The sequence below is a fragment of the Sesamum indicum genome, linkage group LG8, assembly GCF_026168435.1.
Source record: "Sesamum indicum cultivar Baizhima isolate 11 linkage group LG8, ASM2616843v1, whole genome shotgun sequence".
Taxonomy (NCBI): Eukaryota; Viridiplantae; Streptophyta; class Magnoliopsida; order Lamiales; family Pedaliaceae; genus Sesamum; species Sesamum indicum.
The window spans coordinates 17,580,954-17,599,984 of NC_142664.1; the positions used below are offsets into that span (position 1 = coordinate 17,580,954).

Sequence of the window (19,031 nt, forward strand, 5' to 3'; positions counted from 1 at the left end):
ACTTTTTTAGATAAGCTTCAGGTTATTGGTTTAAGTTTTTTTGGATTAAGCTGTACTTATAAGAGTATTGATACATTAATTAACACGTGAAAATGTAAGATAATAATTTGATTATAAAAACATTTATTTGACCTATAATAAATCAATAGTAAGTCAATTGAACTAAATAAAGATTTTTTTTTTAATATTATCGAATTTGTTGAATTTTGACCAGTTAAGGACTTATTTGTTAGATGGAACCAAACATCAGGAATGTGAAACGTAATTCATCAAATCACAAGGAATCTATGTATAATTACACAAAATGTTAGGAAAAGAAAATATAATTATCGCTAATTATAATTTATTTTTTTTTAATTATTTATTAAATTAATATAATTTATTTACTGATTATAGTTATATTGAAGTATTAGTTGAATTAATAAATTATTTGAAAAAATGAAAGCATTAATTACCCCAAAGTTATAGAGGAAAATAAAGGTGGCAGATGTAAATTGGAAAGGACAAGGCTACTACGGTCATTGATTCCGCGACTATTGGATTTAAATTAGAGATTAATTATAGTACTAACATTTTTTTGTATTTGGTACAATTATATATCAATTTTTTTGTAATTTGAGAATTTATAAATAATACTCATAACATTTATTTTTATTTAATAAATAAATTCAATAGTTAGATAAAAGTCACCAAAATTTTGACAAAGGTATCTATTTATTAAATAAAAATAAATACAGAAAATATTAAATATAATTTTTTAAATTATAAAAATATACTTATAACAAAATTTAGGAAAGATGTGTAGTTTATACCTTTAAATTATTTAACAAAGAAAAATTGAAAAAGGTGCACCAAAGACGAGTGCTACCGGAGTGCACATACGAGGAAAAGAGAGATACTGTGGTATATTCTTGATGGTGTACAGATATAGAGCCGATTGGCCTAAAGCCTTGACCCAACGTTACGCAAACTCACATGACCACCCTGGAATGGTGAGCTAGATATACAGTAATCAAGAAACAAAGAAGAGGGCCCGTGAGATTCTGCGAGGAGCAAGTAGAAAGAAATTTTTTTCCTCTTTTGCCATGTTTGGATGCTGTGAAAAGGGGTTGATGGAGGGGATTTGGAGAGTGTCTTGTTGGCCTCTCTGAATTCCCTTCTTCAATATCTGCTTGTTTGTTGCCTGATATAATCAATTTATCATACCCTCTCTTGAAAGTTAGTTTTGTTTTTCCCTTTTTGCTTGGAAACGGGCCAAAGAATTGCGGGGAAGTTGGAGTTGAAGTGCAAAAGGAGTCAAGAGAGTGGGGGAGGTTCCTTGCTTGGAGTCAGAGTTGTGGGCTTGGTTTTGTTTGTTCAGCAGATTATGGAGATGGAGGTTTCTTGGTAGGTGTTTGTGGGTTGCATTTGGTTGACTGTTTGGGGCTGGAGGTTTCGTTTTGATTCAAAGCTGACAACGGGGTATGCTTCTTTATGTTTTTCTTGATTTCTTAGATTTTTTCTTCTTAGTTCGTGTTCTTCTGCTGTTCAATTTGTGTTTCTTTTATCTCTCTCTCTCTCTCTCTCTCTAATCTTTGTTGTTGGTTTATCAAGTGTTACTATATATGCGTTATACATGAAATCAGAAACTTTGTTGAGGTTTTAACGGAAAGTATATGAGAATTGAGTATGAAGAAGACTCCTTGAATGAGGATTCCGGGACCGAAGTTGAATATAGAAAAGACCAACTTTTTTAGCACGCTTATGTCGCCATAGTGCCTACACAGCTTTACGAGCTGCATGGCGGTAACAGATGCTTTCCTTCAGTATTTCTGTCTTTTTTATTTTTTCTTATTTTGGGGGAGTTGGAGGGTTCTGGTGAAAATTCACAAAAGAAATGAAGTTATTCTACTTGATATTGGTTCTTTTAAGAAACTTGAAAATTGGTTATTCTCTATCAAAATAACCTCTGGGAAGATCAAATTGGGAAAAGAAATGATAAAGGGAAGCATGAGAAGTAAGGGAGTTTTGCTCGGAATTTTCTAACTTCGTAGTTCACATTAGAAATGATAATTTGGTCATTCAGAACTTTTCGTGCAACGGATATTTGCTCATATGATTCTGGTATATTTCTCTGTCACATTACCTGTCTGACCAGGATAATCGTCCGTTTTTATAATCCGTTGCTGCTCAAGAAATTAGTATATCCATATAAAATAGTTTATGTGATTACACGTCAAATACATTATTAGTAGCAAATAGGAAAGATGGATAAACTCTATCATATTCCAAAAAATAAGTTTTGAAAGTGCAAGCAATCAGGGTGATAGAGATGGATTTTAGAAGAGACCTAACCCCTTAAGTATGTTATCAATATAGGTTCACAAAGATTAATCTTGTCTCCTTAAATTACCAACCACTGTCTATATGATAAATGTATGACAAAGAAGTTTCTTGGATCTCTGCCTGTTAAGTTTATTAAATTGTATGGTGGGACACTGGCATGTGGCTTAATGCTTTTGTTGATTACTTGACAGGAATTGTAATATAACTCAGAAATCATGTTTAGTGTTCTGGCTTCCTAGTTAAACTCTTTCTCTCCAATATGTTGGATTGAACTAGGTGCAATTAATCTCAATAAGCTCCTGTTATGATACTTATTGCCATTATACTCTAGAAATTGTGATAATAGAACACCTATGTTTCTTTACACTGTTTAAATTTACTTTTTATATCTTTCTTTTTTCTGCACATATAGAAGTTTATATACATTATGTCTTTTTCTTATTTGTTTATATGTCTTTGTTTCTATTTGTTTATACATTGTACTGAATTATGGTGGAACTGGGTGATAAATCTAGAAATGCTTACGGTGAGAAGAAAGTTTAAAATTACATAATCAAAAGCTGTAACTTTGTCGCTTGCATGCATTATCTCTTTTTAATGGGCTTTCCCATGCTTGCAGGTTTCATTATCATGTACTAGCTGTTAGTTGGTCTGACTTGAATAAGAGTGCTGATTCAAAACCAAGCTTGATTGGATCTATCTACAACACAAAGTTTCAGACTTACCGTTATCCTTAGCCGAAGAGCATAAAGTCTCTTCTGGGGCATCAAGGAAACCAAGCAAGTGCTATCTCCCTGTTTTGGTTGAATGCTCCTTCCGTGAGGCAAATCTTGCTCCTCTGGCATTAAGTCGAGCTACATATAATTTAGCTGCACTCAGGCGCAACTCTCCTTTGGCAATTTATACTTGGATTCTGAAGAACAGAAACTTTCTTCAAGCCCTTTGGCAAATATATGCTTTTGCAGCACTTCGGGGTAAATCTCCTATGCAAGTTTGAGTTCCTCTAGTTGGTTTTGTGCGTACATGTGTTCCAATACCCAAGGAGGGCTCTCCAGTTCTGACTGCCATTTTCGCATCCAGTGAAAATTCCAGCCTTTTGGTCTTTGAGCTGGTTGTTCGGCTAGCTGATTTGGATTTCTACCACGGTGCTGTTCACTGGCATATCCGTTGGTGAAACTTTTGTCTATTCTTGGGCAAATCTCCTTTGGCAATTTTTGGAGTCTTTGGGCTCTTTTTATCCCTGTAGTGGGGCAAATCTCCTTTGGCATTTGGAGTCTTGCGACTCCTTTTTATCCCTTTGTTGGGCAAATCTCCTTTGGCATACTATCTCCAGTCCTGGAGATACTTAAATTTGTGAAAAAGGTCTATTTCGAAGCTGAGACGCTATTGTTTTCGTCCTTTAGTCTGCACAGACTTCTTATCCTGGTTGGAGTTGATCATTTGATTCAATCTGGCAGAGGTTATCATTGGAACTTAGTCAGTCTCAAGCGTACTCAGGTGATGAGCTCTCTTTACTTTTATTTCCACTCATACATTATGCTCTTCTTTGCATTCATTTCCCCGAAAATAACTAAATATGACTGAGCTTTGATATATGTGGAGCTGATTCTGGTTCATAATGATGTCTTTTCTGGGGCGTTTGTTGGAGTACAGTTCCTGTAAAGTATCACATAGCAAAAGTACCAATATTATTATTACGTCTCATGTTGTGGCATATTTTTTTTAACCTTATCGATGTGTGTTAGCTCGTGGGTGATGGTGTCGGGAACATCTGAGCAATCTTATTTCTGAGTTAGAGTCAAATGAGAAATGCCAATTAAACCATGTTTTCCTCTGTTCAATGAATCTTGCCCCTGCCTTTTTCTGTTGGTGGTGATTTAGTTGATACTGAATTTACAAATTTATTCCTCCAGGAGTCGGCATTATGGATTCACTACTCAGTGATTTTGACAGTTTCAGTGACAGCAGCAGCTCGGAGGATCAGGAGGATATTGAGTCTCTGTATGGTGGGCAGGCCTGCACCATCTTCTCAAGTCTCGAGGAAACCATAGAAAAAATTGATGATTTCCTGTTGTTTGAGAGGGGATTCTTGCACGGGGACATAGTTTGCTTGGTGTCAGAGCCATTAGGTCAAATGGGAAAGGTGATCAACGTGGAAATGACTGTTGACTTGGAAAAAATTGATGGAAGCAAAATACGAAATGTCAGTTCTAGAGATCTTCAGAGAATACGCTCACTGTCTGTTGGGGACTATGTAGTCCAAGGGGCATGGCTTGGGAAAGTGGAAAAAATAGTTGACCATGTGACCATCCTGTTTGATGATGGAACAAAATGCAAATTAACTGTGGATGGTCCAGAAAAGATTGTTGCCCTATCTCCAGATATAGTTGAAGATCCACAATATCCTTTCTATCCTGGACAAAGAGTTCAGATTGAGTCCTCTTCTGTTTCTAGATCGACTCGCTGGTTGTGTGGTATCAGAAAGGATAAACATGAGCAAGGCATCGTTTCCAATGTTGATGCTGGACTTGTGTATGTCGATTGGCTTGGCTGTGCTGTCATTGAAGGTGAAAAGGGACCTGCTCCCGCACGTTTGCAGGATTCGAGAAATCTATCCGTGCTATCCTCTTTCCCCCATGCAAATTGGCAGCTTGGTGATTGGTGCGTTATTCCATTGCAGCAGAGTTTGCCAAGTGTTTGTGCCTCTCGCCTGGTCAAACAACATAAGCAATCAGAGATGATAAGTCAGAGTGGGGACCTCACTCCTAATTTTCAACAGATTGCTGTTATTGTAAAGACAAAGACTAAACTCGATGTCCAGTGGCAGGATGGCAGCCGATCAATGGGATTAGATTCACATATGTTGTTCCCTGTAAATATTGTTGACGCCCATGATTTTTGGGCTGATTCTTTCGTGTTGGAAAAGGGAACAGCTGATGATTCAGAAGTTCCTGGCTTTCAGAGATGGGGTGTTGTAAGAAGTGTGGATCCGAAAGAACGAACTGTGAAGGTGAAATGGTGTAAATCCTCTCTGAATCTGCTCGATTCTAAGGAAGAACAGATGGAGGAGACCGTGAGTGCTTATGAACTGGTTGAGCATCCAGACTACTCATACGGCCTGGGCGAGGTAGTTTTTAGGACGGACAAGAGCATTGTTGATCTCGGAGATGTTGATCGTGAGAGAAGCTGCACAATCTCCGAAATTTACATGGGGGAAGACGCTGATTTGAAGGGTGTTGAGATCATTGGAGATCAGATTAAATATCTCAAGGACAAATTCTTATCTTATTTTGGGACTGTAGTTGGTTTTAAACATGGGGATGTTGAAGTGAAATGGGCTACTGGTGCTACAACTAAGGTATAAATCTCCTATATTGTGTTATAAATCTATCCATTCTTCAATATCATGTATGATAGATTCTTGTGCCTGTTTAAATACTCTTTGCTGAATATTGAACATTATAACAGGTTGCACCATATGAGATATATAAGGTTGATAAATGTGAAGGTACAACTACTCCTGAGCTCGATGATGACAATGTTCAGCCACCAAATGAGGAACCTCAAGTAAAGAATCAATTGTTGGGCCAAAAGTTAAAGGTGCACACAAATTCTTATCTCTGTCTGTGTGTGAGTCTTTTTGTGCTTTGTCTTCGTGGCAATTCGAAATCTAAAGTAGTGATAATGCAGTAAATTGTAAGTCCTAGGTCAAAAGCATTAAAGACCACATTTTCTGTAAGCTGTAGCTTTCCTTAAGCTTGTAATAGCGAGCCCTGTTGCAAAATTTTCGACGTACTAAAAAGATTCAAGCTGAGAGAATAATACCGATTTTGGACCCGAAAATGGGAAGCTAGGAAAATATAGAAATTCCTAACGAGAATGGACATTTTAACTCCCAAGCTGTCGTAGTAGCTTGCTTGCTTCACTTAGAGGGATCATGAGATCGTGCTGCTACCATAGAGTTTTATGCTTGTAATTACAGCCTTAGAGGTACTAAAAGTAAATCTGTGCAGGACACCTTGGGTCTGGACTGCGATAATGCAAAGGAATCCACTTCGAATTTCATTTCTCAAGTTGCTATAGGGGTTTTCTCCAGTATAACTTCAAGCCTGTTTGGATCCCTGACTACATCCCTGATTAGTGGATATAAATACACATCAGATGGCGGGCAAATTAATGGAAAACCCCCTGCGGAGGAATCATTGGAACTTTGCAATTTGAACCTTGGCGAACAATTTCCAGTGGTAGATGATTTGGAGATGCCTGAAAAGATAACTCCGCTGCAGATTAAAGAAGCTAACGAGAATATTATGATGCCATCTAGCAGCAAGAATCCAGAATCTTTTAGGCAGTTTGATATGGTTAATGATTGCTCCGATCACCACTTTGTCAAAGAATCTGGGATGGACCTCCACTCCGCCCAGGTCAGAAATAAGACTTGCAGTTCTATAAAGTTTGTGTCGGTTGTCTTGGGCAACTTTAGTCATAGGTTTTTTCTTTTTGTACAGGTGAAAAGAGGCTGGCTGAAGAAGGTTCACCAAGAATGGAGCATTTTGGAGAAAGATCTTCCAGGTGAGAATCTCATCATATGTTGGGATTCGAAGTATAGTATTTGCCGTTAATATTCATGTCTTTTCTCAATTTTGTTAATAAGAGCCATCTTACTAGAGATGCTGGAGATTCTAGCATGTCCTAAGTTAAATTAACCAAGTATTAGAACTGGTGACTGCTAATAAAAAATGACTATGTATGCAGTAGATATTAGGATCTTCATAATGGAAATGGTAATATATTACATCTTGCTGTTGAAACATATCAATATATGACACAGCTATGTTTCTTTTGCTTTTTCAGTCAAATAAATTTTCTTACAATCTTGACAGAAACAATCTATGTGCGTGTCTATGAGGAGAGAATGGATTTGGTTCGAGCAGCAATTGTAGGCACTGCTGGGACTCCGTATCACGACGGATTGTTCTTTTTTGATATATGTATCCCCCCACAATATCCCAATGAGCCACCTGTAAGTAGTTCTTCCCGAACTTTTCAAACATTAGCGTCTTCTTGTATCTGTCTCTATATGCATACTATATTATTCTGTCTGTTTGATTCTCCACTGTCAGGTTCTCAGCCCTAGCAGCTTACCACCTCAATTATTTCCCCGTTTAACAAACAAAAGATTCGTCATAAATCTTAAAAATGCTTTTATAATACAATCCAAACGTATCTGGTGAGAAATTGAACCATTCTAGTATTAACAGTGAGATTTGTGTGCAGATGGTATACTACAACTCTGGTGGACTGCGCATCAATCCGAACTTGTACGAATCTGGGAGGGTCTGCCTCAGTCTCCTGAATACTTGGGCAGGATCTCAAAGTGAAGTTTGGAATCCAGGATCATCCACAATCCTCCAAGTTCTCCTCTCGCTCCAAGCTCTTGTCCTCAACGAGAAGCCTTATTTTAACGAAGCTGGTTATGATACGCAGATTGGAAAAGCTGAGGGTGAAAAGAACTCTGTCAGCTACAATGAGAATGCTTTTCTCGTCAGCTGCAGGTCCATGCTATACCTACTACGCAAGCCGCCAAAGGTAATCAATCTGTCACATTGAGTTTTATTATTTATCGGCAACGAATCTAATGTAAACTGTCGTTGCATTATCAGATGAAGATGATGACCTTATTTAGTTTTTACGACTGTAAATATTGTTTTGAACTCGACACCATTGTCTTCGAAATTGGACAGCATTTTGAGGCACTTGTGGATGAGCACTTCAGTCGGCGCAGCAGAAATATCTTATTGGCTTGTAAAGCATACATCCAAGGAGCTCCTATAGGGCACTCCTTCAACAGTGAAGATGCTGAACAAGAAACTCAGAAAGGAAGCTCAACGGGTTTCAAGATCATGCTCTCGAAGCTCTATTCCAGACTCGTTGAAGCATTTCTTGACAAGGGTTTCGATTGCAGCAATCTTTCAGACCAGGTTCCATAAATAAGCATATACTTGGGAAATTTGGCTATCGTTTGTGTATAATATCAGTTTCTGCAAGCTGCACGCTCGCCGCCATAAGGCGTTTGATGATGATTGATGTGTAGGGTTTTATGTGTGTTTTCCTTTTTCTTTGGCCTGAATAAGTTCAATGTACGTCGTACATAAACTCAGATAAACCATATGTAGTAATAGTGTATGATTGACTGTAATATATTGTGGTTTGCAATAAATCATGTAGCAGTGCTCTTCATTGTGTAACTTTTGACCATTACTTAACTACATTACCACCCTTGGTAGAAGGAAAAAACAACAGAAGACTACCACTTCTATTAATACAGAAGAGACTGTTCTTACCAAGTCCTGGGACTACGAGTCTGGAGCAATCAACATATTCCGCAAGAAAAGACTTGTCTAGGTCTTGAGAAAGAAAAGATTCATGACGTTGTGAAGAGAGTAGAGAAGTATTAGGAAATAAACTATTGCAGCCACGAAACCAGCAACCAAAGCTCCTGTAACATGGTCACAGAACTTAGGAACTTGTCCACAAATAGGCAGCCAACCTGCATGGCTGTTCCCATTCTTCCCCACTTGCCCTATTGCTAAACATGCTGATATGCTTGAATCCAGCAGCAAAGCCATAACCTATGCATCCATCACCAGAAAATGATGAACGAAATAAGCAATATTTACTACAACTTTTACTAGATTTTATCTATATACGGCAGCCGCAGCAGCGTTCTCTTACCAGATCCAAGATCAAGATCAAGTGCCCATATGAACTCTTGGAAGAGAAAAAGAGTAGAATAAGTGTGTAACCACTTGCAATTGCATTCATCAGCACAAAGTACCTGCAAAAACATATATACATCATAGTCTTGTCAAATTTCAACTCGAAAAGATGATGAAAATTGCTTCGTGTAAGGAAAAACGTATACAATCAGGACTGACTTGAAAGTCGGAGAATTGGTGTATTTGGCCTCGAATTTCATGTTAAAGAGTTGAGCAGAGTCATGGCTGGTGATCATGACTAGTGTTGCAGAGACAGTGGCACCCAAGGCCAGCAGCCTCAGCAGAAATATTGGGATCCTCTTGGACAAACTCATAGGATATCAACAACACGTACGTACCACTATGTAAGAGTATGTGTTGTGTGAAGGTGAGGAAGTAATTTAAACCAAGTGTGTATATATATAAATGCAAGTAAAATTATTAAGAGAGAAGAAACACAGACACGAAGAGAAACACAAACACAAACACGTACGTTGTGTTAGGAAAGGCAGATAAGTGGGAGGTGATCTTTGTCTTGTTGCCCATGTTTCTTGGTAACCTAATGACTGCTCAAAATATGTGATCTTCCCATTTCTTACCCTTCATATCAACTCTCCTACTAATACATCGATCTCAAATATTATTAAGGATAGTTACTTTTATACTTCTTTATCTATTATTTGTGTGGAAACTATTCCTGATAGCAGAAAAATAAAAATAACTTGTGTAATAATATCGACTTTTTTTGGAATAGTATATATAATCTTTTAAAAATTTGTGTAAACAATATTGACTTTTTTTTATGGATATACGTATAATTATTCAAAAGAGAAGAAGAGTTTGTGTAAACTTGTAAATATAAGGGAAAATCATATTTTTCGTTCTATATATTAATTCATTTATAATTAGATCTAATTTGTTAGACTTTCTCACATTTAGTCCCATTTGTTTTAAGAAACTTACAAAATTAGTTTCAAGTCACTTTTCCGTCCAATTTTTTACAAAAAGTCACGTGAATTGGATGGAAAAGTGACTTTTTCGTTAAAAATTGAATGAAAAGTGACTTAGGACTAACAATGAGAATTTTTTAAAATAAATGGGACTAAATTAAGAATGGGCCTATTATATGAAACCAAAAATGCTATTTTGCCTAAATATAATTACCCCTTATTATTATTAAATCCATAATTAAAAAATATTATGAAGGGCATCTTTAGTATAATAATTTATAAAGGAAATTAACAAGGTTTATCATTCTTAAATATTAATTCATGAAAGGTTTGTGTCCGAACATATGAAAACATTTTAGTCAAAAAAGAGGTCTTAATATCTTAATTTTGTTGGGAGATGTGAGGTTGAGGCAGCAGAGAGAGACAGAGAGGGGTGAGGTTGAACTACCAAGCAGCTCAGGATGTACGGCTCTAACCAGCCACCGCTAATTACGTTCACAATGTATTTGAGTTCTAACTGACCTCCACGTGTATATCTTTTGATTTGGGCCGATTTGTATGTTTTACGTGAAGTTAAATACCCATGGACCTCGATTAACCAAAGTTAAATGGACTCTCTATCTAAAACTAAAGCCCATAGGTAAACTGGGCTTATCCTTGAGGCCCATTAAGTTTTAGCCCAACCCCTACCTTAAATCATATTTTGAGTATAAAGTGAAATATTCGAATAAATGAAAGAGATCGAAATATTTTTAATTAAATACAAAATTTTCTATCATGAAGAATTTATTTAATTTAAAATAAATTAATATATAAATTAATTAAGAAAATTTTTTATTTTTATTAATATCAGCAAATTTTATAAATTATACTAATAAATGAATGAAAATAAATATCAAAAGTATTAAATACAATTTTATAAATTATAGAGGGTCAATATGTAATTATTCAAATTCTAAATATTTCAAATTTATAAACGACGCCGTTGTTTGTGTGCACTGCCGCCTCACTCTATTACCGCTTTCCGAGTCTCCGGAGTTTGCAGCCAGTATAGAAGGGCAGTCCCATTGATTTCGCGTCGCAATTTCTAACTTCTTTCGCTCGGAGTCTCTTCCGGACATTAACAACGAGAGTTGCGAGACAGTTCTGTGTGTCCGTACCAGGGCTTTGCTCCTTGAACTGACTACCATTGGACCTCAAGAACGAAGGAAATAATACTAGCTGGAACTTGATAATCAAGCAATAAAAGACACAAGAACGGACATGGAGGAAGATTACTACGAACAGGAGTACAACGAGGAGGGGTACGAGGACGAGGACGAGGACGCAGGAGGATGCATGGGCGGTTATCAGTGCTTACTTTGACGGGAAGGGTTTGGTGCGTCAGCAGCTTGACTCTTTCGACGAGTTCATTCAGAACACGATGCAAGAAATCGTTGATGAGTCCGCCGACATCGAGATTCGTCCCGAGTCACAGCATAACCCCGGTCACCAACCTGACTTCGCTGAGGTTGATTAGTTCGTGGCCTGTTTTCTGCTTCTGGTTTGAATTTCTTTGGAGTGGGCATGTATGGGAATCGCTAGGGTTTTGAAAGTGGGAGGGGTTTAATGGATTGAACTTGTTAGGATGTTAGGTTTTTTAGAGTGTTTCTTGGTGGTTTTCTTGAGAGAATTTAGTGGTTGAAGAAAGGATACGATTAAACGGAGGGGGTTTGGAGGAAACTAATGTTTCAGGAAAATGTATGATCGAAAGGAAGGGGTTTTAGGCGTTTTGTGCTCTTGGTAATTGGCATAATTGCTTGTCTTTTGAGTGGACTATTTAATTATGCGTTCAGGTAGTTGATTTTGTTAAGTGCCAGTTTCAACTTGAAATTGGAAGACCTTCAGTAAGAAGAAAAGTGAAAAGATGAGAGGCCTCGAAGCTGACCTTTTCCTAACTTTTGAGGATTTTAACTTTTAAGTAGGTTTCTGATGGAGGAATACTGGATTTTTTATAGATTCTAGATATCTAAAAGCCTTTTAAATTTTAGTTATTCAATTGCACCCATTAATTGGGTTGAAAAAGAAAACTTCTTGCTTCGCAAGGGCATGAGTTGTTACTGGGATTGGACAAGTGGAATGATTTTCATATTCTAGCATTCTCTGCATTAATATGGAATAAGCATACAGATTTTGGGAATCGCCGGAGGAATAACATGTGGACCCACTTGGCATTGTTGTTTCATGGAATCATTGGGGATATTCCTCGTGATTGGATCTGGAGTATCTGTTAGTTTGAGCAACATTTCTGCATTATTCTTGCTAGACTTTTTGTGTTTCCGAAATGTTATTAAGAACCGAAGTATCTTATGCATACAATGGAGATATTGCCTATTATCTGTCAGAAGGCTGTTTTGATGGAGGATCTAATTTATCTTGTTTCTTGATTGCTTGCAGACTATATATAAGATCAGTTTCGGTCAGATGTATCTGAGTAAGCCAATGATGACAGAATCTGATGGAGAAACTGCTACTTTGTTTCCTAAGGCTGCAAGACTAAGGAACTTGACATATTCAGCTCCATTGTATGTGGATGTCACCAAGAGAGTTATAAAGAAAGGTCAAGACAGTGAGGAAGTTACTGAGACTCAGGATTTCACAAAAGTCTTTATTGGAAAGGTAAATTCATGCAGCCTTAACCACCAAAGATTTCTCATCTTTTGAAATCGCCTTCATAACATCATCTCCCCTTTTGTAGGTTCCTACAATGTTACGGTCGAGTTATTTTACACTGTATCAAAATTCCGAGAAAGATTTGACAGAGTTGGGAGAGTGTCCGTATGACCAGGGTGGTTATTTCATTATCAATGGCAGTGAGAAGGTTTTAATTGCACAGGAGAAGATGAGCACCAATCATGTCTATGTATGTAAAAAGAGGCAACCAAACAAGTATGCATTTGTGGCTGAAGTTCGGTCCATGGCGGAGACCCAAAACAAGCCACCTAGTACAATGTTTGTCCGGATGCTTTCTCGGACTAGTGCAAAAGGGGTAATGACACATGGACATGGCATATTATTGATGCATGTCCTGTTCTTTATATGTGCTGATACTTGCAGGGTTCATCAGGGCATACATACGTGCCACAATCCCATACATTCGCACTGAGATTCCCATCATTATTCTGTTTCGAGCATTGGGATTTGTTGCTGACAAAGATATATTGGAGCATATCTGCTAGAACTTTGAAGATACACAAATGATGGAGCTGCTGTGGCCCTCCTTGGAAGAAGCATTTGTGATCCAGAATCAACAGGTATAGCCTGTCATTGCATCACGTGTTAAGATGCTAATTGCACTTTCCTGCATATTCGTCGTGGGCTCTTCAAATTCATGTGGTGTTATATGAAACAGTATCCTAGATTGAACTGGAAATGTCGGAACTTCTTTTGAAGGGATGCTGGTTGCTTTTGTCTATTTGAATTTTATGGTCTCTGGGGTTCAAAACCCATTAGGTACTGTGGATTTAACAGTCCTACTATTTCGGCTGGTGGAAATGTGATACTATCTTGTGCTTTGTAAGGCAGCATTTTATCTGGTTTCAATTTTTGCATCTAATTGGAGTCTTAATGAAGGATCTGGGAAGAAAAAAGAACGTACGGATGTATTATCGGAAGTTAAATACAAATACCTTATGGATTGTCAGAAGTGAAATACAAATACAATTCTTGGAACCAGTCATGTAAATGTTGTCACATAAATGCTTTAATCTTATCACCAATTACACTGAGAATTGTTGTTTTCTCGACTGCTTAAGCTTTGTGGCACTTTTGGCTGCCTGTAAAAGCAGCTGCCTGTTATCTTAGGCACATATCGCACTGCTATATACTTATGCATTTTATCTTCTTTTATTGTTACTTTCTTATACATAGTTCGACGATCTCATTCTACAATTACAAATGCAGGTTGCTCTGGACTACATTGGAAAAAGAGGAGCTACTGTTGGTGTCACCCGAGAGAAAAGAATCAAGTTTGTGTTACTGCAATTGCTGGACTTGATCTTTTGTTTTTCATTTGCTTCTAAATCTTATAAATAGCACTTATGCAGGTATGCCAAAGAGATACTCCAAAAAGAAATGCTTCCTCATGTTGGTGTTGGGGAATATTGTGAGACAAGAAAAGCCTATTATTTTGGGTAAGTAGTTTTCATTTCGAGTTTATTTTTACATGTGTGGTAACGCTGTTACTGAAACAATGTCTTTTGCTGCTCCACTCAGGTATATTATCCACCGGCTTCTGTTGTGTGCACTTGGCCGAAAGGCATAGGACGATAGAGACCACTATGGCAATAAAAGACTGGATCTTGCTGGTCCTTTGCTTGGTGGTCTGTTTCGAATGGTTTGTTGTTCATAGAAATGTTACACCAGTCACTTGACCTTACTAAAATGAGATGTTACTCATCTGAAATTCGGACTTCTGTTTATGGTGCAGCTATTCAGAAAGTTGACCGGGGATGTGAGGTCTTATGTTCAAAAGGTTTTTCCTTTCCACCCTTTCTGTAATATGTGGAGTGGATGATGTTGTGCTTTCTGTTGCAATTTATATTTACTTGTTTCTTTACTCCCTCAGTCTGTAGATAATGGGAAGGATGTAAATTTGCAATTTGCAATAAAAGCCAAAACGATTACCAGTGGTTTAAAATACTCACTTGCTACTGGCAACTGGGGCCAAGCAAATGTAGCGGGTACTAGAGCTGGAGTTTCCCAGGTTGAACTGAATACCGATCATCAATTAAGTCATTTCTTAAAATGCCTATTGAACGTGATGATTTAAATTTAATTCTTAGTGAGAACAGTGGTTTGGGATTAAATGTTGCAGGTGTTAAATCGCTTAACTTACGCCTCTACCTTGTCACATTTGCGAAGACTCAACTCACCCATAGGCCGTGAAGGTAATCGCTGTTTCATTCTTCCTTCAATGCTTTTGGTGGTGATGAAGTGAAATTGTTGTTAACCCCTCTCGGAAATCAGATACTTCCACTTAATTACCTGTTTCTGCCTCAGTTGCCACACAGAAAATTGGGTGGGCTCATCACGATTCTTTAGGGGAAAAGATTACTAATGTGGCTTACATGGAATGTGATCTTCAACAAATATTATGCTAGTTAATGCATATCATACTTAGTTACTTCTAGTTTCCCTTAAAATTAACTCATTGGTTTTCATAGGGAAACTCGCTAAGCCCAGGCAGTTGCACAATTCACAGTGGGGAATGATGTGCCCTGCAGAAACACCTGAAGGACAAGTGAGTGCACTTAGAATATAGCATTTACTGAATGATTTCTCTTGTTTAGGAGTTTCCATCTTCGCAAACCTACTTATAGTTTTGCTCTGCCATCAGGCATTTGGATTGGTGAAGAACCTTGCATTGATGGTGTATATAACAGTCGGCTCAGCAGCATATCCAATTTTAGAATTTTTAGAGGAATGGGGTACCGAGAACTTTGAGGTGCATGAACTGTCTTACACAGCAAATCTTAATCTTTTGATTCCTTTTTGGGCTGGTTTTTCTAGTCGATACTTCTCTCAATTCACATGATTTTTTCTTTGATTGAAGGAAATCTCTCCTGCTGTGATTCCACAAGCAACAAAGATCTTCGTGAATGGTTGTTGGGTTGGTATTCACCGCAACCCCGATATGTTGGTGTCAACTCTGAGGCGTCTCAGGAGACGTGTAAGCTTTCCTTTTTGATGTCTTTTTCCTGATGGATTTCTGCTCTCAGACATTCTGCAGTGATGGTTATAATATTCCAGCTCTGTGATCTTTGATTGTATGTTGTCTTTTCCAATATGCGCCATGCCTTCTTAAGTCGAACGCTGTTACCAAAGTGTTTCATATTTCTGCTTATAACTGATTTGTGCACTGCTAAAGAGGCTGGATTTTTTGTTCTGTGGACAGGTTGATGTCAATACTGAGGTTGGTGTGGTTCGTGATATTCGTTTGAAGGAACTCCGTATATATACTGATTATGGTCGCTGCAGTCGTCCATTATTTATTGTGGAAAAGCAGAGACTTCTAATAAAGAAGAAGGATATTCAAGCTTTGCAACAAAGAATATGTCGGGTAAACAATATTTCTGGCACTTTTATGGCCCTCATTTTGATCTGATGTCACAAAGGTCTAGCATGTCCTCTTTGTGCCATAGCTTATCTATGACGCCTTTGTTTCCAGGAATCTCCTGATGATGGTGGCTGGCATGACCTAGTCTCGAAAGGATTTATAGAGTACATTGATACAGAAGAAGAAGAAACAACTATGATTTCTATGACAATAAATGTGAGTTGTGAAGAAGCCTGCTATATTTTCTAACAGGACCGGATAGTTATACAAATGCTGAAATGCTTGTTTATTTTTCATAGGATCTTGTAAGTGCAAGGCTAAATCCAAGTGAGGCTTATTCAGATACTTATACACACTGTGAGGTTCACCCATCATTGATACTGGGTGTTTGTGCTTCAATCATTCCCTTTCCAGATCACAACCAGGTGATTCTAATTTGTCAATCTTATTGTCTCTGTTGAAACTAGCTTCAACTTTCTGACATCTGTTTTCCTTCCCGCAGTCTCCACGTAACACGTACCAGTCAGCAATGGGTAAACAAGCCATGGGTATCTATGTCACCACTACCAATTTCGTATGGTACGATTTGATTTTTCAGCACCACCACCATGTTCATCGGTTAGTCCTGTTCGCATTTGTCAAATTCTTGGTCTTTTTCTTTCAGGACACCTTGGCTTATGTGTTGTACTATCCTCAAAAGCCTCTTGTCACTATTCGGGCCATGGAGCATTTGCATTTTAGGCAGCTACCTGCTGGCATTAATGCCATTGTTGCAATTGCATGCTATTCTGGATATAATCAAGAAGATTCAGTAATTATGAATCAGTCATCAATTGACCGTGGTTTCTTCCGTTCTCTATTTTTCCGTTCTTATAGTGATGAGGAGAAGAAAATCCGGACACTGGTCAAAGAGGATTTTGGACGCCCAGATCGAGCCAACACCATGGGCATGGGTCATGGTTCCTACGATAAATTGGACGATGATGGGCTTGCTCCTCCAGGAACTAGAGTTTCTGGTGAGGATGTGATAATTGGGAAAACAACTCCCATATCTCCTGATGATGCCCAAGGGCCAGCTGCTCGTTACACGAAATGTGATCATAGCACAAGTTTACGTCACAGTGAAACTGGGATTGTGGATCAGGTCCTTCTGATCACAAATGCTGATGGGTTAAGATTTGTCAAAGTCAGGATGAGATCAGTTCGCATACCTCAAATTGGAGACAAATTCAGTAGTAGGCATGGTCAGAAGGGAACAGTGGGTATGACTTACACACAAGAAGACATGCCATGGACTCAGGAAGGCATTACTCCCGACATCATTGTAAATCCCCATGCTATTCCTTCTCGTATGGCTATTGGCCAGCTTATTGAGTGTGTCATGGGCAAAGTTGCAGCACATACGGAGAAGGAAGGAGATGCTACCCCCTTTACTGACGTGACCGTGGACAATATCAGCAAAGCTCTTCATAAATGTGGCTATCAGATGCGTGGTTTTGAGACGATGTACAATGGTCATACTGGTAGGAGGCTTACAGCCATGATATTCCTTGGCCCCACTTACTACCAGAGGCTGAACCACATGGTCGACGACAAAATTCACTCTCGTGGTAGAGGCCCTGTTCAGATTCTCACTAGACAACCTGCAGAAGGCCGGTCTCGTGATGGTGGTCTCCGATTTGGTGAAATGGAACGAGATTGTATGATTGCACATGGTGCCACTCACTTCCTAAAAGAAAGGCTGTTTGACCAAAGTGATGCTTACAGGATCCATGTTTGTGAGCAATGTGGATTGATCGCAATTGCTAACCTAAAGAAGAATTCATTTGAATGCAGAGGATGCAAAAACAAAACTGACATCATTCAGGTAATTATTTGCGCTTCAATCCTCAATATTCGGTGCCTTCTCACACGTGTGATTCATTTTCTGTGGATATATCTCTCTAGGTTGATGTGAATTGTGAAAATTTTTCAGCTGGGAGTAAAAGAATATCTTCTTTTGCAGGTCCACATTCCATATGCTTTTAAGCTGCTATTCCAAGAGCTAATGGCTATGGCTATAGCTCCAAGAATGCTAACAAAGGATATTAAAAAATCCAAAGAGCACAAGAAGAAAGGAGCTTGAAGTTCTTGGCTTGGAGAAGCTCCAGGCAACCAATGGGGCTTGGGCTAAATGCGAGTGTCACTGAGAGTTTATGACTGGAGAAGTGCATCACGAGACAATGGAAACTTGAATTACACCAATGCTGCTCAGTGCTTATGACTGGAGAATGAACAAGTTGACTTTCGTCGGGTGAGGAGGGACCACTACGAGCTGGAGAATGCTCAAAAAGCTAGTTTTGGGGTGTTGATAACTAGATGTATTTATTGATTAGCGCCCCTTCAGTTATATAAATGTTGTTGTTTGCTCAATTTTCCTACTAAATTATATTATTAGTAGTGTGATTGAACCTTACTTCAAGGCTAGTAGACAAAAGTGTCATATTCAATATAGATGGATAGATTGGTGAATCCTTTGATCGCTTGTGTCGTTCTAGCATATAGGAAGTACTTGTAACGATAGTATGAATGCTGAGAAGATAATTCACTCAGTTTATGGGATGCTTCCGGAAATTTACGAACCATTTCTACTCCTTCAATGCGTTGATGCCGAGCACAAGGTGAGTCCACTATCGGAAAATTTCATCTGCTAGGCTGCATGCTGCGCTTGACTAACGTAGATTCGAAAATCTGAAAATTAATGCATTTTCTTCATTGAATTAGAAAGACGAACATATTTGGAGTGAACTTGATTAACAATTGTTCATATGGGGTCAGATGACTGACAATTGGACAGACGTATCCATTGTAATGGAGATGGCGGCTTGCTCGGGACTCTGGTCGTTCTTCGCTCGCGTTGCC

The 19,031-nt window shown here is 38.3% G+C and overlaps 3 protein-coding genes across 5 annotated transcripts; 2 read left to right on the forward strand and 1 right to left on the reverse strand.

Annotated features, from left to right (window-relative positions):
• Positions 1-873: 873 nt before the first annotated feature.
• PHO2 (phosphate 2) lies at positions 874-8,573 on the forward strand. Of its 3 annotated transcripts, none has more exons than XM_020696291.2 (9): positions 874-1,461; positions 2,945-3,822; positions 4,239-5,683; positions 5,794-5,925; positions 6,339-6,749; positions 6,834-6,897; positions 7,209-7,348; positions 7,603-7,914; positions 7,989-8,573. In XM_020696291.2, the coding sequence occupies exons 3-9, from the start codon at positions 4,250-4,252 to the stop codon at positions 8,313-8,315; spliced, it is 2,820 nt and encodes a 939-aa protein (XP_020551950.1). In that variant the 5' UTR covers positions 874-1,461; positions 2,945-3,822; positions 4,239-4,249; the 3' UTR covers positions 8,316-8,573. The 3 variants fall into 3 exon arrangements, with proteins under 3 accessions (XP_020551950.1, XP_088739564.1, XP_011086073.1); XM_088883438.1 differs by having other exon boundaries at positions 4,279-5,683; XM_011087771.3 differs by having other exon boundaries at positions 877-1,461; positions 8,070-8,573.
• On the reverse strand, positions 8,529-9,684 carry LOC105167906 (CASP-like protein 1C1). The gene is made up of 3 exons (XM_011087772.3): positions 9,264-9,684; positions 9,061-9,163; positions 8,529-8,957 (listed from the first exon to the last, which is right to left on the reverse strand). The coding sequence occupies exons 1-3, from the start codon at positions 9,416-9,418 to the stop codon at positions 8,727-8,729; spliced, it is 489 nt and encodes a 162-aa protein (XP_011086074.1). The 5' UTR covers positions 9,419-9,684; the 3' UTR covers positions 8,529-8,726.
• A 1,328-nt stretch (positions 9,685-11,012) lies between these two features.
• On the forward strand, positions 11,013-18,751 carry LOC105167907 (DNA-directed RNA polymerase II subunit RPB2). Its single transcript, XM_088883401.1, is given in 22 exon segments — positions 11,013-11,358; positions 11,360-11,543; positions 12,470-12,691; positions 12,771-13,061; positions 13,130-13,139; positions 13,142-13,326; positions 13,976-14,040; positions 14,119-14,205; positions 14,288-14,408; positions 14,502-14,546; positions 14,640-14,777; positions 14,889-14,961; positions 15,238-15,314; positions 15,411-15,518; positions 15,627-15,743; positions 15,969-16,133; positions 16,242-16,346; positions 16,430-16,555; positions 16,633-16,690; positions 16,693-16,709; positions 16,795-17,997; positions 18,136-18,751. Coding segments are annotated over 22 exon segments (3,579 nt in total). The 5' UTR covers positions 11,013-11,296; the 3' UTR covers positions 18,256-18,751.
• Positions 18,752-19,031: the final 280 nt, after the last annotated feature.